This window comes from Cydia strobilella, chromosome 9, assembly GCF_947568885.1.
Source record: "Cydia strobilella chromosome 9, ilCydStro3.1, whole genome shotgun sequence".
Classification (NCBI taxonomy): Eukaryota; Metazoa; Arthropoda; class Insecta; order Lepidoptera; family Tortricidae; genus Cydia; species Cydia strobilella.
The window spans coordinates 1,240,889-1,264,875 of NC_086049.1; the positions used below are offsets into that span (position 1 = coordinate 1,240,889).

Sequence of the window (23,987 nt, forward strand, 5' to 3'; positions counted from 1 at the left end):
AGGGACCTGGCCGCCGCGCTGCCTGCAGCCACTAGGGGACAGGCACAGGCTATTGAAAGAGGTTAATGGTTTAACTTCCCGTCCATCGAGTGTCGCACCGGGCACACCGTGCTGCCGCACGTCTGCGCGCACCTGACCCGGCTCGGCTCCGGCGCCGAGCTCCTGCTGCAGCGCGCGAGGGACCTGGCCGCCGCGCTGCCTGCAGCCACTAGGGGACAGGCACAGGCTATTGAAAGAGGTTAATGGTTTAACTTCCCGTCCATCGAGTGTCGCACCGGGCACACCGTGCTGCCGCACGTCTGCGCGCACCTGACCCGGCTCGGCTCCGGCGCCGAGCTCCTGCTGCAGCGCGCGAGGGACCTGGCCGCCGCGCTGCCTGCAGCCACTAGGGGACAGGCACAGGCTATTGAAAGAGGTTAATGGTTTAACTTCCCGTCCATCGAGTGTCGCACCGGGCACACCGTGCTGCCGCACGTCTGCGCGCACCTGACCCGGCTCGGCTCCGGCGCCGAGCTCCTGCTGCAGCGCGCGAGGGACCTGGCCGCCGCGCTGCCTGCAGCCACTAGGGGACAGGCACAGGCTATTGAAAGAGGTTAATGGTTTAACTTCCCGTCCATCGAGTGTCGCACCGGGCACACCGTGCTGCCGCACGTCTGCGCGCACCTGACCCGGCTCGGCTCCGGCGCCGAGCTCCTGCTGCAGCGCGCGAGGGACCTGGCCGCCGCGCTGCCTGCAGCCACTAGGGGACAGGCACAGGCTATTGAAAGAGGTTAATGGTTTAACTTCCCGTCCATCGAGTGTCGCACCGGGCACACCGTGCTGCCGCACGTCTGCGCGCACCTGACCCGGCTCGGCTCCGGCGCCGAGCTCCTGCTGCAGCGCGCGAGGGACCTGGCCGCCGCGCTGCCTGCAGCCACTAGGGGACAGGCACAGGCTATTGAAAGAGGTTAATGGTTTCTTCTTCTTCTTCTTCCTGCCTCTGTCCCAGTTCATCTGGGGTCGGGCCTCCTTGTGCATCGGCGCCAGGATATTCTATCCCGGGTTGTCACTGGTGCAAGCTTCTGGGCTTTCAAATCCTTTTCGACGGTTGACCACCGAGTGGCTGTGGTGGTCTGTCTCTTCCTCTAGGCCCTGTATTGATGTTAAGTACAGTCTTCACAGAGTAGGTATCGTCGCGGCGCATAACATGTCCATACCGGCGGAGCCTACTTTCTCGGAGTTTTTCTGTTACTGGAGCCACTTTGAATGAACCCCGGTTATGTTCATTCCTTACCCTGTCTAGGCGCGTAACTCCTCCAGCCCATCTCAGCATCATCATTTCAGAAAGAGGTTAATGGTTTATATAAAAAAAATACAATTTCATACATGATGCGACATCCTTCCGTTCATCCATCTATGCAGCCATCCATCTATCCATCCATTCAATCAACAATCTATCAGTCCATCCATTGATTCATCCATCAATACGACCATCCATCCATCAATACATCCATCCGTCCACCCCTTGAACCGGCTCGGCTCCAACGAGCATCTGCTGCAACGCGCGACCTTAAGACGGATATTGATACCCTCCTACCGTAAAGTGCAATAACTCGTATTAAAATATCATTTAATTGTGTACCTTGTTCTCATACGACTCACATAATTGAATGAGATTTCAAAATTAGTTACGCACTCAAGGTTAGGAGGGCCGGTCAACATTTTGCACTCAAATCTTTGTAATGGGAAAGATAAAATTGAGAATGGAAAGAAGTCTGGAGCTTTTAACCTAACTTGTGACGTTTGTAATAAAGTGTATTGTGGTGTAGTATAGGTATAGCATAGAACATAGAGTTAAATGTAGTATGTAGTGGAGAGTGGAGACGGTTTATTGTATTGTCAGTAGTAAACGGACCATTCGCCAAGCGCCTGTGTTACACTCGACTATCCCTCTACCCCTCACTTCATGGCGACCGTGACAGGAACGTGGGGTAAACGAGCCGCAATTTCGCCGCCAGGTATAAGGAGCACGTTGACATTGACACTAGCTTTTGCCCGCGACTTCGTCTGCGTGGAATCAGTAACAGCAGCTAGATTAAGTTTAGTGCCTGGATAAGGTGTAATAGCAATCGTTCCAACATTTGACAACATTGCCATATTAAATATATTAATAACAGGTCACTCACGTGTTTTAAGTCGAAAACGCTCGACATGTTTCACTCCGTACCGAGGAGCGTCATCAGGAGCTTGCGTCGACGGTGACGGACCGGCGCAGACTGCGGGCCGCAGCCCTCCGCGCCCGATGACTCGGCGCGGGCGCCGGTGGCGGCAGGGGGGGCGAGAAACTACCCTCGTTTACGGCATTATTGTCAAATGATGAGTTGCACACAACACTCACTACGTCATTCGCTAATGGTTCGTCCATACTGTCCACCGACGAGTTTTCCAGCTCGGAGGCACTGACCAACCACAATCACGGTTAAAATTCAGATGACGACCAATTTCGATAGCCTCCCGTAATACTTTTCGCTGAATCACAAACTTTTCTTTCGCCAGCACAGTTACCTTATCGAAACGTATATAGTGAGTCGAATCTGAATTCAATACGTGTTCCGTCACCGCAGAACCCCGGCTATCCCTGTTCTTCATACTACGTATGTGCTCAGACAATCTGGTGGAAATGTTTCGGCCCGTCTCTCCTATGTAGTTTTTCCCACAGGAGCAAGGAATCATGTATACACACGGACTGTTCAAGGGCTCCCTATCCTTTGGCGAACGCAGCACCTGTCCTAGCTTCATATGAGGACGGAAAATCGTCTTAATGCAGTATCTCCGGCGTAATAAGTGTCCGATTTTATCCGTCACGCCCTTAATGCCATATTCTGACAAATAAATACATTTCATATCATTTCATTCAATTTGAGCATAAACTTCATTACTTGACATCAATTATCAGGCAATTAAATCTTTCAATTTCCTTCCTTTCCTTTCCTTTTGACTCTCTTTAGGGTTGATTTCCGGCATAAAAACTATATGCCAAATTTCAACTAAATCGGTTCAGCGGTTTAAGCGTGAAGAGGTTAACACAGACAGACTTTCGCATTTATAATATTAGTATGGACCATCCAGATAAATCGAATTTCGCTAAGCACTGAATAGATAACGGCCAATTTGTCTACAGAACTTCAAGAAGTATACTCAGCAGTGATCCTCCTACTCTGCCAGCTGACGTCCTGGAGCCGCTCGGCGTGCACTCTACGGTGTACAGTCGGCGTCGGCAGTTCCCGTGTCCTGTCGTCTCTGTCTCGACTGTACACGTTGCTGGCAACGTTAGTGAGACAGCTGACTCCTGTCACTCTCGACTCAAACATACGAAGGTAACACGACGCCTAAAGTTAAATAGGGATTAGGGAATATTACGCGAAACTGCGTAGGGGGCGGCCACTACCACAGTCTGAGGGTTCATCGCGAAACAGGGAAGTCGAAATTTCGTTATCTAACATCTCTGTTACTCTTGCGTATTCGAACGATAAAGAGGCAAAAGCAAAGAGGCGGGGTTCAAACCCCGGCTCGTACCAATGAGTTTTTTGGAACTTATGTACGAAATATCATTTGATATTTACAAGTCGCTTTTCGGTGAAGGAAACCGGACTAATCCTAACAAGGCCTAGTTCACCCTCCGGGTTGGAAGGTCAGATGGCAGTCGCTTTCGTAAAAACTAGTGCCTACGTCAATTCTTAGGATTAGTTGTCAAGCGGACCCCAGGCTCCCATGAGCCGTGGCAAAATGCCGGGATAACGCGAGGAAGATGAAAGAGGCAGATAGCGAAATTTCGGATTCGCGTTTCCCGGTAGGTCCTCTGTAAGCAAACCGCCTTGATGCATCAATGTCATATTTTATTATCTCTGAAAACTTGTCAAAAACCTGTTAAAGGTACAGTATGTATAAGTAACTCTATGGTTTACTAAAGAGGCTAGTGCTGCACTCTGGTGGCAGAACATTGCAGTAATACATTTAGCATTTGATATATAACGTAACATAACGTAACGCAAAAAATTGGTATAACTTGCGATATATTTTAACATACATCGTACTTCAAATTGGATTAAAGGCCTAAAATCCACTCCTGCTTTTTTCACCAAAATGCATCCTTCAGCCGCATTTTACTCAATCAAATTTATCCTTTTTTAGTGTGGAGCGCCTGCTAAAACTGTGCGGCAAAAAGCTGTCCTCGGCAGTCGACAACCTCGTGACGTTCCTGGAAGCGTCCAGCAAGAAGGCGCGCGACACCAAACAAATACCGAGAGTTGTGTTTGAGGCCGAGCGCTTCGGCCGACAGGTGGCGCTGCTGTCCGCCAACACCAAGGTACTAATGTAGTTCATACAAAAAGTAAACATAAAGTTGCTGCATTTGTCCGTCCGAGGTTTGTATACTGTTTTTGTTCAGCGTTGGAGGTAATGGCGACCAAATGAAAGCAGAGAATCTGATATCTTAATTTAATGTTTTACAGAAGGCTGGTTAGAAAAAGTGGGCTTATCTACATACATGTAGAAGCTTATATAGTAAAGTACAGCGCCACACTATGACACTACGGATTGGTTAGGAACTATTACATACATTGACATAGCTAACAGCTTATTGAGCACTTAAACTAGTACACAATAGTTTCGGTAGATGTCACCTTTACATATCATAGGACGATTGAGAGACTTAATCTGTCTAGATTAGGTAAGTAGGTACTTAGGTATGCTAATACCTACTTATCTGCTACTTGTTAAGATAGGTCTTAACATTTTGCCACCCCTTGAAATAGTTAATGTTTTATGAGTAACATTAGGTATTTCAAAGAATAGGCTTTATACATTTTACCTATCAGTAAGGATGGGCAGAGTTCTTTGTTACGAGTTATAGTTAGGTAATTACTTAAATTTTAATTAGATCTGTGCCCATTCTTATAAATGAAACAACAATAGGAAATGATTTTTATTTTAAATAGGGAGTAGGTATTCTAATTATGTACATAGGTACTAGGTAAGTAAGGTAATTTAGGTACTTAATTATACTTATTAGACACTTAGTTATAATTATTTGAACTTTACATTAGGTTGGTACTGTTGGTAGGTATTTACTACTTATATGACTTCACCCGAAGTAGGTAATGGACAAATGTTATTGAACGCGCGTTGGATGTCCCCTCTGGCGGTTCGGATGACGGCCACCCTGGTGACGCCATCCCGGCCCGGCTGCGTCGCGACGATCTTGCCCAGCCTCCACCGGCAGGGCGGCAGACGCTCGTCTCGTACCAGGACGACGGTGTCGACTGCGAGGCTTGGGCCGCGCGCGCTCCTCCACTTCGTGCGTTCCTGCAGCGTTCCGATGTAGTCACGTGACCAGCGCCGCCAGAAGTCCTGCGTGATTTGTTGCAAAAGTTGATAGTGAGTTAATCGGTTCTTTGGTACATGGTTATAATCTTCGTCCGGAAGTGAATTTGGTGCTTTTCCAATTAAAAAGTGAGCTGGCGTAAGGACAGGATAGTCAGGATTTGAACTAGGTAAGGGACATAGTGGCCTAGAATTTACCATAGATTCTACCTGATATAGGATTGATACAAATTGTTCGTAAGTTAACAAAGATAACCCTAACACTCTTTTTAAATGATATTTGGTAAGTTTTATACTAGATTCCCATAGGGACCCCATATGAGGTGTATAGACAGGAATAAAACTCCATTTTATGCCCTCGTCTGCGCAATGAGATACTAGCTCGCTCGAGCTGTCCTGTAGGTATTTTTGTAAATCTTTTAGCTCGTTACTAGCCCCATGAAAGGTTGTTGAATTGTCACTCACCAACTCCTTCGGTTTACCTCTCCTGGCGATGAATCGTCGCAGCGCCGCCAGGAAATTGGCTGACTCGAGCCCTGTAATTAATTCGAGATGAATTGCCTTTGTTGCAAAACAAATAAACACTGCTATATAGCACTTAGAGACCTTGTAACCACGCCCTGTCCTATCTCTAATGTTATAAGGTCCTCCATAATCGATACCTGTGATAGCAAAGGGGGGGGAAGGATTTACCCTTGAGGGGGGTAAGTTTCCCATTATAGGGTTAGTAGTCTTTGGATTTGCTCTAAAACACGGAACGCATTTATTTACAATTTTCGAGGCTAACATCCTACCTTTTGTTGGCCAGATGCGCTCGCGAATAGTTGAAAGTAATAACTGAGGGCCAGCGTGCAGAGTACGTATATGTGCGTTTGCCATCAGTAGTTTGGTAAGCGCGTGCTCGTGACTTAATATTAAAGGATGTTTTTTTTCATATGCATAATGCGAAAGACCGATTCGTCCGCCTACGCGAACGAGTCCGTCCTTCATGAATGGGTGTAAAGATAATATTTTTGATTTGTTAAGAACCGGTTTATTGTTTTGCAATAATTTATATTCGTGTGGGAATGATTCCATTTGTGCGTGTCTAATTAATGCGTGATCCGATTTTTTTAATTCTTCTACGGACAATGGTCCTGATAATTTATTATTTGGATTAATTGTTCGAGTTTTATTTTTTGTATTATATATAAATCGAAGTATGTATGCTAATACATGAATAAGTGTTTTATCGCTTGACCACCTGTGGAAAAGATATTGTATCGTGTCGTTAGATTCTGTGCTAATAGCCAAGGTGAGAGTTATGTTTACGTCGCTCTCGGCCTCGGGTGCATGATTTAGTGACTCAGAATCGTGGGTCGGCCATGTGTCCGGACTTTGGGTCAACCACGCCGGCCCAGACCACCATAACTGGTTGGTTTCCAGCTTGCCTGGTGCTACCCCTCGGGACAAAAGGTCGGCGGGGTTATCCTCCGAGCGGACCCATGACCACTCGTGCTTGTTTGTAAGTGATAATACTTTTGTGACTCTGTTACTAACAAAACAAGTTAATTTAGGGTTACTATTTTTTATCCAACATAATGTTATTTTTGAATCTGACCACAGGTTGATTCCGGAAACGTCACATTTTAATGCTCGTTTTATTTTGTCGACATGTGTCGCGAGCAGTAAACTGGAACAAAGTTCCAAATTTGGAATAGTTTGGGGTTGTATTGGACTTATTTTTGATTTTGAGTAAAGTAGGTGAACTTGTACGTTTCCTACTCTATCGCTTGATCGTATATAGATGGCAGCGCCATAGGCTTTAATACTACTGTCACAGAACCCATGAATTTGTATCGTTACATAATTGGGTATGACTGTACATCTCGAAATTTTCAATTGGTTTAATAAAAACAAGTCTCGATAGAATGTGTTCCATTCTTGGATCAAGTCTTGTGTTAATTCGGTATCCCAATCTAATTGAGCCTTAAATAATTTTTGAATAAATATTTTGGCTACTACAATTACTGGTCCCGTCAAGCCTAGGGGGTCGAAAATGGACGAAATTACCCCTAGTACCTTTCTTTTGGTGATTGGGTGTGAAATTTGGTTTTCTTTAATGGTATACATAAGCTCATCTGAGTCACTAGACCACGCTAAACCCAGGACCTTATGTGTTTTATCTCCAAATTCGGTTGTGTGTGTGTTTTGGTGTGTGTGTGTTTCGCTCACCCGTTTTATGATGACTTCGGAATTGGACTTCCATTTCCGCAGCGTGAAGTTGGCTCCCCGCAGGATCTCGTTCACCTGTGATGCAGTTTCAGCTACCTGATTCTCGTCGTCGCCGCCGGCGATAAAATCGTCCATGTAGAACTGGTTCGCTATGGCCTCTGCAGCTGCTGGAAATGTGTGTTGGTTTTCGTTTGACAATTGTAACAAACATCTGGTTGCAATATGTGGTGCTGACTTTAAGCCGAAACTTAATGTGGTCAGCATATAAATTTGGAGTCGTTGGTGAGTATTTTCCCGCCAAAATATGCATTGTAGGTATTGTTGATTTGGTTTAACATAAATACATCTGTACATTTTTTGTATGTCAGCGTTAATAACATATTGGTATTTTCGGAATCGTAGAAGTATATTTATGAGTTCGTCCTGTATTATTGAGCCTTTGTATTGGATATCATTCAAAGAAATGCCGTTATCAGTTCTGCATGAGCAGTCGAAAACAATTCGAATAGGGGTTGAGGGGGAGTCGCGAAAAACAGCTTGGTGGGGTAGAAAATTACATGGGCCATCATAATTATCTTGTAATTGAATCATATGGCCAGCTTGTTCGAACTCGCGCATGAAATTCACATATTTATCTTTAAATTCGGGGTTCCGCTCGAACTTGGATTCTAATGTTTTGAACCTCCGATATGCTATGTGCCTAGATTGACCTAACTTGGTAGGTGGCTGCTTTAATGGAAGTTCTATTTCGAAATTACCCTCAGAGTTGTGAGTGTGAGTTTTCAGAAATATATCCTCACATTGTTTTTCATCATAGGGTAAATTTGGTGCGGAACCCTCCTCTATTTCCCAAAACTTTTTTAATTGAGTTTCTACTGTAACTTTACATTGAATGGCAGACTCGGTTTTTTTTTGTACGGAACCCGTGACTATCCATCCTAATCGCGAGCGTCTCAGAACCGGTAATCCGGGCCCGAGCTTGTATTTACCGGTAAGAAGTAAATCAAAGAATATCTCCCCACCGATAAGCAAATCTACATCTTGAGCTAAGTTAAACTCGTCATCAGCTAATTTATAACGCGACGGAATGTGCCAACGTTGCACGTTTGGTATTAAAATGTTGGTAGTACAAATTATAGGCGTAATAAAACAGGACAAATTCGTTGTAAAGGTTCCGTCTAAGGAATGCAATGTTACGTCACACGATTCTAAAAGGCTAGACACTTTTTCATTGAAACCTATGACATTTAAGGCAAGTTGTTCCTTGTTTAATTGTAACTTTTTGGCCGCGTTTTCGGTAATGAAATTTTCTTGCGAGCCATTGTCTAAAAATGCCTTCATTTTATGCACATTGTTATGCTTATCCCTAACGAGCACTTGGGCTGTTGTAAGGAAAACTGACCTATTTCGCGCATTGTTTATTTGTTTTTCGATTAAAGTGTTATTCGACAAGGTAGTCTCGATTTGACTAGAACTCGGTTGTTCGTCGATTAACGTTGATATTGGTAATCGCGTTGGTACGGGGTTACTACCTACATGAGTGTTGGTATTTGGTTTGTGTAGTAACGTATGATGCTTGCCCTTACATACTCGACATGTACTGGCCCTGCAGTTTGTTAAGACATGCGTTCCGGACAAACAATTAAAGCATAATCGTAATTTATTCACGGCTCGGATGCGCGCGATAACGTTTAATGCACTAAACTTTGGACACTGATTAATATAATGCGTACTCGAACAATACGGACACTGGTTACATTTAAACTGTTTGGAGGTTACCTTGATAGGTTCGGACGTGGTTACCATGGCCTTCTTGGAAGTGCTGGGTGCGTCCGATGGTACTGCTGGGCTGGTCGCTTCCAGCCGGTCAGCTCGGTTCTTTAGGAAGGTTTTGAAATCCTGCAACGAAGGCAATTTTCTCAAATCAACACTGTTTTCCCACTTTGATTGCAATCGACTGTCTAACTTTTTAACTAACATGTGAATAATTGCGAGATCCCAATTTTCGGTAGGTACATTTAATGAGCGCAAAGATCTCAAATGTTTGGAAATATTATCGCACAGACCTCTTAGACCCGAAGGAGTTGACGGTACCGGTTCCACGTCGAACAAGGCTCGCATGTGGTTGGTGACTAAACGTTTAGGATTATTATAACGTTCACAAAGCATCTGCCACGCGAGCATGTACGCGTCCTCGGAGAAATCGAGCGAACTAATTACCTCAAGTGCGCCGTCTTGTAAACAACTGCGTAGGTACTTATATTTTACGATCGGTGCTAAGCTAGCTTGGTTGACTAGGGCATCAAATGTGTCTCGAAATTGCAGCCACTGTGTTAGGTCTCCGTCGAAGCTAGGGAGGCTAATTTCGGGATATTTTATCGACTCACCGAGGGGTTGCTGCGGCGGGGCTTGCGGACTATGGTCATTTGGTGTTGAATCGGTATCTACCTTCGCCAGCAGCTTGCCCTTAGCGCTAAGTCGGTAAAATGTGTCCTCAAATGACATACGCTCGGCCTCGTGGGCTTCGATGTCCCCTTCGTCGCTGCACAGTGTCTCGATCCGGTCCTGTATCTCAGAGAAATCATTGTATAACTTTGGTAATTGTTCTAGTCTTAAGCTTATGTCTACAATTATTTCGGCCGTCAATGCACTTGAGTCGATTCTTTCTATAAATTTATTAAATACAGTTAATTTTCGCTTACAGACACCTCGTCTATTTTTTAACTGCCTAATTTCTAACTCTTCTAGAGTGTTTTTGGAAGTTTCTAACATGATTAAGAACGATTACAATTTACAATTTGTAGGAAATAAATCGATTACAATTAAATTTGGTAGGGAGATTTGGTAGATAGGTTAGGGAATGCCAGCTCACTTGCCTTCTCGATTGATGCTCGTGCGCGTGGCGTAGCTTGGTGATTGCCCTCGCTTGGGCGCTCCTTCTGCCTCTGGTGTGGTACCACCCACGTGGTCCCTTTGGTACTTGCGGTAGCCGTTCCCTGCTGCGGCTGCGGTGCCACGCACGTGGTCCCGCTTTGGTGGCTCGGTCGGCGCTTGTCGCGTTGGCTCAGGCCGCTCGATCGAGTGGTGTGGTCGCCTCCTAGTCACCTCTTCAGCTTCTTCAGGTCGGCGGAGCCCCACGCGGTTGCTGCCTACGTGGTAACGTTGCTCTCCCGGCCTAAATCAGGATACGCGGCGATTCCTCGACGTACCGGCTCGCAAATTTTACTAAATTTACTAGCGATTCGCTTTAAAGTACTGAGATTAACCGCGATTTAAACTAGGGGTCACCATTATGTTCAGCGTTGGAGGTAATGGCGACCAAATGAAAGCAGAGAATCTGATATCTTAATTTAATGTTTTACAGAAGGCTGGTTAGAAAAAGTGGGCTTATCTACATACATGTAGAAGCTTATATAGTAAAGTACAGCGCCACACTATGACACTACGGATTGGTTAGGAACTATTACATACATTGACATAGCTAACAGCTTATTGAGCACTTAAACTAGTACACAATAGTTTCGGTAGATGTCACCTTTACATATCATAGGACGATTGAGAGACTTAATCTGTCTAGATTAGGTAAGTAGGTACTTAGGTATGCTAATACCTACTTATCTGCTACTTGTTAAGATAGGTCTTAACAGTTTTTCTTTTTGACGGAGCTGGAAAGCTTTGTTTATCGCAGCGTGCCGAAAATTGCCCCTTTCCGCACGGAGAACAGATAAATAATTGATAATATCCTGCTTTTTCCTTTCACTAGGAACTCACCATATAGTAAACGATAGATAGTTTTCAATTTCAACCCCCTTCCTGTCCCCAGGTGAATTTGATGCAGTACCTTCCCATGGGGACAGCTCGGGACTTCAGGATACGGGCACCGGTGATTGAAGAGATGCTCAAAGACAACCCGGAGATAGACGAGGCGGGTGAGTGTTTGTACCCGTTTTTATATTTTGACACATAAAACTAGAAAACAAGCGCGATATAATCCGTTTTCATAGTTTTATTTCATAGAAAACAAGAAAATCGATTTCAGCGTTATTGAAAATTCGTCCTCTACGGGGTTAAGACGGGGTTGAAAATTTGTATCAGGAATTAAATATTTTGTGAGTGAAACTTCTCAGAAAGATACATATATGTCTGAGTATCGCATCCGGTTTCCGGCCGCCGAACGCAAGTATGACATGACCGGTTTGTCAACTTGGACATGGCCGTTGGGGCGCTTCGGGCATTCGATTGTGAGAGCTCGTAGCGAGCGGACGTGTCTGTTCGGTTTACCTGTGTATTATTCCTTTGTCGATTATTGTAAACCAATCAATCATTCAGTAAAAGTGATCAAGTTATTTCTGGTGTTTTCATTATTGCTTGAGGCTACCCATAATGCAGGATCCTGAAGAAAATGAACGCCCACTCAGTCCAGTTCTCAATCCTACCCCGTCATCAGAAGTGGGATTCCCTCGAGCACAACAAAGAACTGAGAACAAAGAATCACGTGTCGATGAATATTTATTACGGAAAATATTTGAGCTACAAAATAACAACGTGTTGAGTTTGATTGAAGCCATAAAACAACCGGCAAGTACGAACAACATCAAACTACCCGAATTTAATCCGGAGAAGCCTGACGCCGATGCACGGGCGTGGTGCAACACGGTCGACCTTTGTTTTGGTGAAAAAACACCTCAAGGCGGACCGCTAATACTAGCTATCAGCGGTGCATTAAAGGGGAGCGCCTCGCAATGGCTATCACATGTCTCCTACCCCGGAATGCAGTGGTCGCAGTTTCGAGAATTGTTTATAGCCAGGTACGATAGTGTTGAAACTCCGGCGGCTACCCTCATTAACCTGCAAAGTAGTAAACCAAAGGAGAATGAGTGCCTCTCGGTTTACGCTGCAAGACTGTTGACGTCATTAACCTCAAAATGGCAAAATATGAGTGTAGAAGAGATTGCTGTGTCTACCGTCCTGGCGCATGTAACGCAATTTGATATAAGCGCCTGCAACGTATAGCATTTACAACCGAAATCGTCACCAGAGAGATATTGCAACGAGAACTCAAGGCAACTACTTTCATGAAGAGGAAATCAACATCGGCAACTGAGGAAAATCACTCTGAATCAAAACGAAGCAAGCTGGGATCTTCAATAAGGTGCTATAACTGCGGCAAGTCAGGACAGCGTGCGCACGAGTGCCGTTTAAAGATAAAGGGAAAGAGGCTGTCGACAGCGCCTTCACCATCGACTGCAACGAGTAATCAACAATCTCAAGTAATCTGCTTTCACTGTGGCGACACTGGACACTTCGCATCGAAATGTAGTCGGAAATCTGGCACCATTGGTGCCGGCAGTGGTGGCGAAACGCAGCGTGCGGGCTCTACGGGATTGTCGGCCACACATGGGCGCGATCGTCAGGTCAACATATGCAGCGTAAGCAACCCACGTGGTCAACTATCAAACAACGGTAAGTCCTATTCATTTTTTTTCGATAACGGTGCTGAGTGTTCCCTTATTAAAGAAAGTATTGCCAATAATTTCTCGGGAAAACGCGTAAACAATACTGTCAGATTAATGGGGATCGGTCCGAATAGCGTGAATAGTTCATTGCAGATTTTATCTCAAGTGACGATTGGAGATTTCAACATGGAAATTTTATTTCATGTGTTGCCCGATGATCATCTTAACGAGAATATTTTAGTAGGAAGGGAAATTTTGTCACTGGGTTTCAGCGCTAACGTGACGTCAGATAGTGTCGAGTTGTCACGCCTTAAAAACGTCCTTAGCTGTGAAAAATCGATCCCGAGTGACACGTTGGATTTTACCAACATTGATACTGATGTACCCTCGGAATTTAGACAACAGTTGGAAGATGTTTTGCACGAGTTTTCAGCATCTTTTTCTCAGGGTGCGGCAGCGACGCGCGTGAATACAGGGCAGTTGGAAATTCGTTTAATAGATCCTGCGAAAACAGTTCAGCGCCGTCCCTATCGTCTCGGTGCTGATGAGAGGCAGGTTGTTCGCGACAAAGTTAATGATCTATTGAAGGCAGGAGTGATAAGGCCTAGCTGTTCTCCGTTTTCTAGTCCAGCGCTGTTGGTTAAAAAGAAAGACGGGTCTGACCGCATGTGCGTCGACTACCGGGAGTTGAACGAGAACACCGTGGCTGATAGGTATCCTCTCCCACTGATTGAAGATCAGGTTGCCAGATTAGGTGGGGCTAAATGGTTTACTTGTTTGGACGCTGTAAGTGGTTATCACCAGATTCCTATAGAACCCTCATCGGTGGAGAAAACGGCTTTTGTCACACCTGACGGGCAATGGGAGTGGCTCTCGATGCCGTTTGGTTTGAAAAATGCCACATCCGTCTACCAGCGAGCTGTCATGAAGGCTTTAGGAGATTTGGCACATACCTTTGTCGTTGCGTATGTAGATGACCTGTTGATCATAGCATCGGATGTCGAGCAGGGTATAGAGCGACTTCGTCTTGTTTTAGACGTTTTGACCAAAGCAGGCTTCACGTTGAATCTGTCCAAATGTTCGTTCCTGAAACGTCGAATCGAATACCTAGGTTTTGTTGTTGAGGATGGTAAGGTGATGCCGAACCCCAGCAAAATAGCAGCACTCACTCGACTCCCACCTCCAAGCACTGTTACACAGCTGAGACAATTTATAGGCCTGGCATCCTACTTCCGGCAATTTATTCCGCAGTTTTCGGAGATCATGGGTCCTTTGTACAAGTTGACGAGTGGGAAAGGTAGTGAAATTGATTGGCAACCCGCTCACGAGCAGATCAGACAACAAGTCATCAGTCTTTTGACTTCACAGCCAGTTTTAAAGATCTTTGATCCTGATCTCCCAATAGAAATTCATACTGATGCTAGTGCGAATGGATATGGGGCTGTGGTCATCCAGAAGGTGGATGGTAAGCAGCATCCAGTCGCGTACTACAGTCGTCGTACGTCTTCCCCTGAATCTAGGTACCACTCCTACGAACTCGAGACACTGGCGGTGGTAAACGCGGTCAAACACTTTAGACATTACTTGCAGGGCCGCAAATTTACAGTTGTTACTGACTGCAACTCGGTGCAGGCCACTAAAAGTAAGATAGAGCTGTCTCCGCGAGTTCATAGGTGGTGGGCCTATCTCCAGTCATTTGATTTTGACATTCTGTACAGGGAAGGGTGTAGAATGAAACACGTAGATTGTCTATCTCGTAATCCCCAGTCATCTGCCCTCAGCCCCGCATTTTCGAATATGCTTCAGCGCGTGGATCAGAAACGCGTCAACTTAGCTGAACTCTCGGATAACTGGCTTCAGGTGGAGCAAGAGAGAGATCCGGAGATCAGCAAGATATTGTCTGATCTTCAAAATGAAGTGTTATCGGCAGATGATAGAAAGACGTATGAAGTCAGGTCCGGCATTCTTCATCGTAAGATACAGAGAAATGGCAGAAATCGTTGGTTACCTATAGTCCCACGAGCGTTTAGGTGGTCAGTAGTCAACAATGTTCATGAGACAGTGATGCACTTAGGTTGGGATAAAACCCTAGAAAAGGTTTTTGAGCATTATTGGTTCGACGGCATGTCTAAGTTTGTTCGAAAGTTCGTCGAGAACTGCATTACCTGCAGAATCTCAAAGCCACGTTCGGGTAGAGTTCAGGCCGAGCTACACCCCATCCCTAAATCAAATACTCCATGGCATACAGTGCACATTGATGCTTCCGGGAAGCTTAGTGGCAAAAATGATGTCAAAGAATATGTGTTTGTGTTGGTTGATTCGTTCACGAAATTTGTCTTGCTTCTCCACTCGATGAACATTGATAGTAAGAATAGCATCAAAGCCTTGGAATCATGCATAGCGTTGTTCGGTGCACCTACTCGTGTGGTGGCTGACCAGGGCAGGTGCTTCGCCAGTAAAGAGTTTGCCAGCTATTGTGCAGGCGCGGATCCACCGTTGTGGGCAAGATGGGCATGCCCACAACCTTTTTTACACTTTCACGGTATATTGAGATCGATAGGCCTTCATAAAATAAAAAATAAAAACAATGAATCGTGCGTGATTCGGAACGCAGCAAAGAGCCATAGACAAAAATGGTGATACTTTTTGTCACATTTTTACAACATATTATCTGTTTCTTTTTGGCGCATGAATATGTATTAGAAAAAAAGAGATGACTACTGGTTGGAAGCGCGCACTCGCGCAGACCATAGACAATAGACAGATCTACTAATTTAAAAGCAAGAGTGTATTGAGTTGTATGCATGCACATGTAGATTCCCGCCAAAATGCCAAAAGTTCCGAGGCAAGCCGCCATTCTTGAAAAGTTTTTTGTTAATGTCAGTCAGGGTAAAATAGCTGTGATAGTGTGATTGTTGTTTCGACACAATGGTAAGTTATTTTAATGAAATTATTGCTATTTTACCGCTCTAATGCAATGACCTACTCTATATATCATTTGTAACTTTATTTTAACTTTGTTTTTTGGTCATTTCGGCCAGGGTTTACCTAAACAATCAGAGCAATTTATCGCTCTGATTGAAATATGTATATTACTTTTATAATAAAACAAAGTTACAAATTATCCAATAAAATATTCATTACCTACATTGTTTATCGATTTATTATTTGTACCTATGATATTTCGTGTTGTGTGTGATTTGTTTTCTTGAGGGGGTTTTTTGGCGTCTTCTAGTCAATGACTAAGTAAATATCTTGAAAATTAAATCCTACAACTACTCACGCAGCTGTGCAAAAGGTATATATTTATGGGGCATATCATGCTATCTCGACTGAACATTTAGATTTAAAAATTTTAATTGGGTAGATTCTTTATGTACCTAGTCAAATATAAAATAATTTACCTACATATTTAGTGGTCGATTGAGTAGTAATGGAATACCTCATACTATAGGGAAATAAGTCAGCTAAGCGTAACTACGTTTACTAAGTATTAGGTTCAAGGGAGTTTAAAAATGATTCATAATACATATGTATTATTAGTAATTTTCTAACTTTACCATACTATATATTAAGTAAGGAAACTGGTATATGTAGTACTCTATGCTTACTTATTTCTCTAAGATTTGTACCCTAACATCAAAATGTTTTTACTAATATTAGCAACTCTCCCGGTTAGCGTTGCTACCGCAGAGAGATCTTTTTCTACTCTTCGCAGAGTAAAATCTTGGTTGCGGGCCTCAATGGCAGAGGAAAGGTTATCCGGGCTAGCTCTCCTGAATATACATAAAGATACGAACCTAGATATAGATCAAATAATCAACGTTTTCGCAAAAAAGAAACGTAAGCTTGAATTTGTAATTTAAGTATATACTTAAATAGCAAAATCAAACTTACGTTTGGGTGCTCCCACAGTTATACCTCGTTACCTCGCGCGTCCAATGATGATGCCTATGACAGTTCATTTTTGTATGGAACAGAACAGCTGTCACGTAAAATGTTCGTACACTTTTTTGGAAGTATAGCACATTCGTTTATTTAGAAATGTACTAATTAACTAATAAAAATACGGTATAAACATAAAATATTTCTTATCTTAAGTACTTAAGCCTATTCAAATTTGACTTTGGAAAGTAGGTCTTTACCTAAAACTGAGTCAAAAGTAGTACCTTAGTAATAAATGTAATAAATAGATATATATTGATTATAGTCTAGCATGACTTAATTGCTTTTAATGCAACTTATAGATTATGAAAAGCTCTGACAACTAAGTAGTCCACAAATTAGCTGTCTATCATTTATGATTTTTTACTTAGCCTCCTTGGGCTTACCGTGGGACTTAGTCAATCTGTGTAAGAATGTCTTATAATATTTAGTCATTTATTTACTTACGCAAAAGGCTAAAATGTAAAATTCTTACTTTTTCATAACCTCGATACGAATGACTCCCTGTACTACATAAGTATATAACAGATTGGCTCAAATAATTTTTTGCAAAAAATTATTGTAAACAAAGAGAGTGGTGCAAAACTGAATCATTGCAAATAAATATGTATGAAGCAGACCACTGATTAATTTTTGCACGTAGTATTTATTTCTGCAATAATTACTAGATTTAAGATTTGAGAGAATTGCTGTTTATTATAAGACGCGTTACAATAACAAAACAAATTAATAATAAAATTTTATAGGAATGTAAATAGGTATAGTGTTGTAGCACTATACCTATTTACATAAAAAAATCCTATTTTTTTTTAAAAGTTCCTACTCAAACCAACTTGTCTGAATTATATTGGTTAAAAAGGAGTAGTTATATTACTAATCATCAGTCATGATCATTATCTTTAATTTCTATTTAAGTAAAAAAAAATAAACTAATTATCTATTTTTAGTTCATGTACGTATAATAACTTGATGGATGTCAAAGGATATTTATGAAGATCTTAGAAGGTTTGTTATGAAAAAAAAATAGACTACCCGACTACCCGCCAATCATACCTCTATGATTGGTGCAAAACATGGTAATAACTTTTTAAAGATAAAATTCAACATCCTATTTTCAAATTACTCAAAATGAGAAATAATTTACAGCAAACATAATTGCTTACCAAATTCGTATACCTACATTTAAGATTCATTTCAAAGTAGAGTAGAATGCGGTTCGGTTTAGCATCTAACTGTAAATAAAGTTATTTAATGTAAAATGTATACTAGCGTTTAATTTAATTTGATATCATTTGAAGTAGCCGAAATTTCATCAAATCGGTTCAGTAGTTGTAAATTAAGTCTCGCCTGGTGCATGTCACTTGCTGGTCACACTACAATTTCCGAGACACCGTCAAGACACCGCCCAGTTTAGTGTCCCTATTGGCTTACTAGCTGTGGCTAGTATAGGAAACAAAAAAAAAGATTGATTGAAATTGATTTGGAATTTAATCAAAACTGACTATTTAATTGGACGAAATCAGCTCAGAATTAATTCAAAGCCAAAGTCCTGATGCGCAGGAAAAAGGAAATAGGTAATCAAATTCAAAAGTCATTCATGACTCATAATTGCTTTATGAGCGAACTTAGAGTCGCACTTGGCCGATTTTCGGTTTTCGGGTGGCTGTGACCACAACCTTTTTTGAGGGCTGGATCCGCGCCTGCTATTGTGAAAGTCATAACATACAGCTACACCTTATTGCAACAGGCAGTAGTCGCGCGAATGGCCAGGTTGAGAGGGTGATGAGTAGACTTATATTGACCGGGATATAGACCGTGATTACCTTTTGTATTATTTGTGAGCTCCCGATATTTCGACGCAGTTACATGCATCATGTTCACGGGTGACTGAAGATAGCGGGTGGGTGTCAAAGTTGTGTAGACAGCGCTCTGTCTACCCTCATTCTTGCGCGTCGGCTGCGTTCACTTTCAACGTTACCAACGGTCGCATTCACACTTGTTGGTCCGGTCGCGTTCACACTCGTTGGTCTGTCCAAACACACTACACTCACGGTGTCACTACGCGTGTTTGATTCGGATATCACTGGTTTTTTACACAAACAAATCACAGGATTCCACACATTTGACAGTTTAAACCCATCTTCACGATTAAAATTTTTGTATTTGTGAATTTCAACGGCTTCTCTTACCAATCTTGGTATATAGTGGCGTTCTGTCGAAATGACCTTGGGACTATGCAACTCGATCCAGTGATTTGTACCCGACTCAAGGAGATGCTGAGCAATAGCTGACTTGCGAACGTCATTGTTCTTGACCGCAGCAATGTGTTCTTTAATTCTGCAGGCAATAGTGCGTTTGGTCTGCCCAATGTACGAACTACCGCAGCTGCACTCAACTTTGTATACACCAGGTTTTTCCAGGGGAAAATTGTCTTTGGGCGACCGCAGAAATTGTGCAATTTTCCTGTGCGGGGTGAAGATAGTTTTTACAGAGTAGTTATTTAGTATTTTTGATATCTTGTCTGTCACACCCTTGACGTACGGCATAAACGCTGGCTGTCTCTCAACGCGATGAGTAAGGCGCTTGGTTTTTGTGTCCCGCTTGTCCAAAGACAATTTTCCCCTGGAAAAACCTGGTGTATACAAAGTTGAGTGCAGCTGCGGTAGTTCGTACATTGGGCAGACCAAACGCACTATTGCCTGCAGAATTAAAGAACACATTGCTGCGGTCAAGAACAATGACGTTCGCAAGTCAGCTATTGCTCAGCATCTCCTTGAGTCGGGTACAAATCACTGGATCGAGTTGCATAGTCCCAAGGTCATTTCGACAGAACGCCACTATATACCAAGATTGGTAAGAGAAGCCGTTGAAATTCACAAATACAAAAATTTTAATCGTGAAGATGGGTTTAAACTGTCAAATGTGTGGAATCCTGTGATTTGTTTGTGTAAAAAACCAGTGATATCCGAATCAAACACGCGTAGTGACACCGTGAGTGTAGTGTGTTTGGACAGACCAACGAGTGTGAACGCGACCGGACCAACAAGTGTGAATGCGACCGTTGGTAACGTTGAAAGTGAACGCAGCCGACGCGCAAGAATGAGGGTAGACAGAGCGCTGTCTACACAACTTTGACACCCACCCGCTATCTTCAGTCACCCGTGAACATGATGCATGTAACTGCGTCGAAATATCGGGAGCTCACAAATAATACAAAAGGTAATCACGGTCTATATCCCGGTCAATATAAGTCTAGTGAAACTAACCGTGAATCATTCAAAACTCTAAGGGTGATGAGTACTCTGAAGAGTATGCTAACTGCGGTAGAATCGAGTAGGCATCGTTCTTGGCAAGACGCTCTTGGTGAGGTACAATTGGCAATGAACTCAACTATTAATCGGGTAACAAAAGCTAGCCCCCTGGAGCTAATGATTGGAAAGGTGGCTAGACCGTTGGGGCTAATGACAGTAATTGATGATGATGATAATGATGTTGATCTTGATGCAATAAGGGAACTTGCAATACAGAACATTCGAAAATCTGCTTTGTATGATAAAACTAGGTTCGATAAGAGTAAAGCTGCTGTAAAACTGTTTGATGTGGGTGACTATGTTCTTTTAAAAAACGAGGAAAGAAACCAGACCAAGTTAGACCCTAAATTTAAGGGTCCGTTTAAAATCATAGATGTTTTGGATAATGACAGATATCGGCTGAAATCTCTGAATTCTAACAGAACATACAAGTACTCACACGATAGAGTGAGGAAGGTACCTAATCATGAGGTTCCTGTGGAATTAGATGATGTAACTGACTCATGTGCATCTAGTGACGATCGCAGCAACGTTTAACACCAAACGGCGTTGTAGCGCCTAAAAGCAGTTTTACTAACGTAAAACGTTGATGTGCTATAAACTAAAATAGGCGTTGATGCGCCTTAGCACTCTATCTTATATTAACGTTGATGCGCTCTATACTGGAGCAGGCGTTGCAGCGCCATACATTAAGACCGTTATTACTAAATTGAACCGTTGGTGCGGTGGCATGTTCATTATCGTTACGTTGGTGCGTTAACGAGGTGAGTCGTTGGTGCGACAACTACATGCGTTTCTGGTTACCCTTATTTTCGTCGAAGCGAAAGTAAGATGAGCCGTTGGTGCGGCGCTATTTGGTATTGATTAAAGATAATCTTATTACAATGGATGTTGAGATTGTAATGATTTGTAATAATGTGTATGGTAATTTAGAATAAAGATTAAATGCGATCATTTTGAGTTGTGAGTTTCAATACACATTGTCACAAGGTCTCAAGTGTGCACGGTCAGAATAACCGAGCGAAGTTACTGGTATGGTCTTTACAGGTAACACACACGAGGACGTGTGAGTCATCAGAGATGGCCGTGTCGGAGTATCGCATCCGGTTTCCGGCCGCCGAACGCAAGTATAACATGACCGGTTTGTCAACTTGGACATGGCCGTTGGGGCGCTTCGGGCATTCGATTGTGAGAGCTCGTAGCGAGCGGACGTGTCTGTTCGGTTTACCTGTGTATTATTCCTTTGTCGATTATTGTAAACCAATCAATCATTCAGTAAAAGTGATCAAGTTATTTCTGGTGTTTTCATTATTGCTTGAGGCTACCCATAATGCAGGATCCTGAAGAAAATGAACGCCCACTCAGTCCAGTTCTCAATCCAACCCCGTCATATATATAATATTAGATGGACATCTTTTGTAGGGACTTGAAAATAATATTAGCGTTTTTGAAAATTCAACCTCGACGGGGTTTAGACGGGGAATTAAATAAGGGGGTTAAAAAGGGGCCTACAAAATGTTCTAATGGGGTTGAGAGGGATTATATCGATTTTATTTTTTCTTCGTATGCGGTGACGGACAAATGTTATGCATTCTAAAATTATTACTTAACAAATGAAGCCGCCTACTGCTATCTTTTGCTACAATATAATGTTTGATCATATAGAATATATAACCACCAACATACAAATACACGAGTACGAAGTCGCGGGCAACAGCTAGTATCAAATAACAATTTCTAGAAGCTTTCTAAAAATGAACGTTTATTTTTGTAGAAGACGAAGATGAGCCTGTCGAAGCCCTTTCTCCAGTCGCGAGCGATAACGAGGACAGCCGGGACGCAGAACCACCCACTAAAAGGAGGCGATCGTAAAGTAAAGTAAAGTAAAGATTTATTTGTGGAACACAGGTAATACAGTTAAGGTCTTATATATAAAATAATAAATAGAGCTCTGTGCTTTGCCTATTAGCGTACAAATATTAAAAACTTAAAATATAATACAATTTTGCATGATACTTGTATCTTAAGAAAGCAAATAAAGTACTGAAACTGAAACTGAATGGTGACTTATTATGTTAATAATAAATTATTTCAGTTAAACAAACATATCTACCTATTAGTAATATTACGACAATAAACATTTAGAGCACAAATAACATATTGTTTATCATTCAAATAAAATAATAACACATTAAATATATTAATAACGGGTCACTCACGTGTTTTAAGTCGAAAACGCTCGACATGTTTCACTCCGTACCGAGGAGCGTCATCAGGAGCTTGCGTCGACGGTGACGGACCGTGTCTCACGGAAGTTTTGTTATTAAAATAATAACATTTCACAAATCACGTACATAATTACAATCAATGTTAAACTATTATATAAAATGGACAAGTTATAATTGTTTCAGGTGTCTGCAAGTAAATCACTTACGGAGTTAGCATTTGTTAATTAAGTATGTTTTTAGTTGTATTTTAAACTGGTCAGGCTGCAGGCACTTTATATAGTGTGGGATATTATTAAAAAAAATTGGAGCCATACCTAGTCTCTTACCCAAGAAAGCTGTGTTGTTTTGATTATTGCAGATGTTGTTAAGATATTTTACGCGTAGGGGTAAACACTTACTTTGTATCAAAGAGGATATAATAAGATAGAGCGGTACTGTTATAGTAAATTTTGTAACCACTGTAAATTCACTGCCATCTATCTACTTTAAAACTAAAAATGAAGATTTATAAAAATACGTTAAAATGTATTTAAATATGGATAAATTATTTTTTTATGATTTTGACCCATGTTCTTTAACGGATATGCGTTAAAATTATAAATAACAAACGAAACCGTCAACTCCCTCTATACGAGAGTAGGCCAAAGCTAGTGGCGCACGTGATCGAGAATTAAATTTTCGTGATTTTCGAGGCACGTTTTTTCCTTAGACTGTATCCATCTATTACGGAGTTATATCTATCTTTGCTTTGTATAAAACTTCTACATATTAATGAACAGCCCCCACCTCGCATCCACGCATAAAAACTGAAGTGACATTCAAAAACTTATTTACTTGATATGCGCAAATATTTTGAACTGATTTTCCATGAATACTTACGATTATTATGCGCGCTGGTGTGGATACTTAATAAATGATTTAACTCAAATATTCGTTATTATTATAGTCAACTCCCAATTCCCTCCCCCTTTATCAGCCCTTAGCAATGGGAAAAAAAGGCTACTGTCATTTTAATTTTACTGGCGGGTACCATTCCATTTAGTTGTTGACACGACCCCCTAAACCACCACGAACGTACCCCTAAAGCTGACATTTAAATTACTTATTAGGGTTCCGTACCAAAAGGGTAAAGACGGGACCCTATTACTAAGACTCCACTGTCCGTCCGTCTGTCACCAGGCTGTATCTCATGAACCGTGATAGCTAGACAGTTGAAATTTTCACAGATGATGTATTTCTGTTGCCGCTATAACAACAAATACTAAAAACAGAATAAAATAAATATTTTAGTGGGGCTCCCATACAACAAATAGTAGATTGTGTCACAAGGGAACAAAATGACATATTTACGGCGAGGGCGTACAATTGAATCCTAAACGAAGCGAAGGATTCTATAATTCCAATCGAGAAATTGTAATCGATTATCTGCATACTAATTTCTTATGTCTTTGTGTTAATATTTCATACTGGCA

At 42.2% G+C, this 23,987-nt stretch overlaps 2 protein-coding genes across 16 annotated transcripts in view; one reads left to right on the forward strand and one right to left on the reverse strand.

Annotated features, from left to right (window-relative positions):
- The window catches only part of LOC134743975 (uncharacterized), a 67,188-nt gene extending 44,739 nt beyond the window's left edge, over positions 1-22,449 (forward strand). Inside the window, exons 37-41 of the mRNA XM_063677606.1 lie at positions 2,699-2,750; positions 3,161-3,356; positions 4,171-4,345; positions 11,399-11,504; positions 22,062-22,449. Coding sequence (XP_063533676.1) covers positions 2,699-2,750; positions 3,161-3,356; positions 4,171-4,345; positions 11,399-11,504; positions 22,062-22,159 — 627 coding nt within the window. The 3' untranslated portion in view covers positions 22,160-22,449. The remainder of the gene's footprint in view (positions 1-2,698; positions 2,751-3,160; positions 3,357-4,170; positions 4,346-11,398; positions 11,505-22,061) is intronic.
- On the reverse strand, positions 4,954-11,012 carry LOC134744036 (uncharacterized). 15 transcript variants are annotated; one of them, XM_063677687.1, is made up of 4 exons: positions 9,963-11,012; positions 9,355-9,474; positions 5,827-5,897; positions 4,954-5,388 (listed from the first exon to the last, which is right to left on the reverse strand). In XM_063677687.1, the coding sequence occupies exons 1-4, from the start codon at positions 9,999-10,001 to the stop codon at positions 5,109-5,111; spliced, it is 510 nt and encodes a 169-aa protein (XP_063533757.1). In that variant the 5' UTR covers positions 10,002-11,012; the 3' UTR covers positions 4,954-5,108. The 15 variants fall into 15 exon arrangements, 14 of the variants coding, with proteins under 14 accessions (XP_063533757.1, XP_063533759.1, XP_063533750.1 ...); XM_063677689.1 differs by lacking the exon at positions 9,963-11,012 and adding an exon at positions 9,642-9,951 and having other exon boundaries at positions 7,576-9,474; XR_010128063.1 differs by lacking the exon at positions 9,963-11,012 and adding an exon at positions 9,642-9,956 and having other exon boundaries at positions 4,954-5,897; positions 9,379-9,474.
- Positions 22,450-23,987: the final 1,538 nt, after the last annotated feature.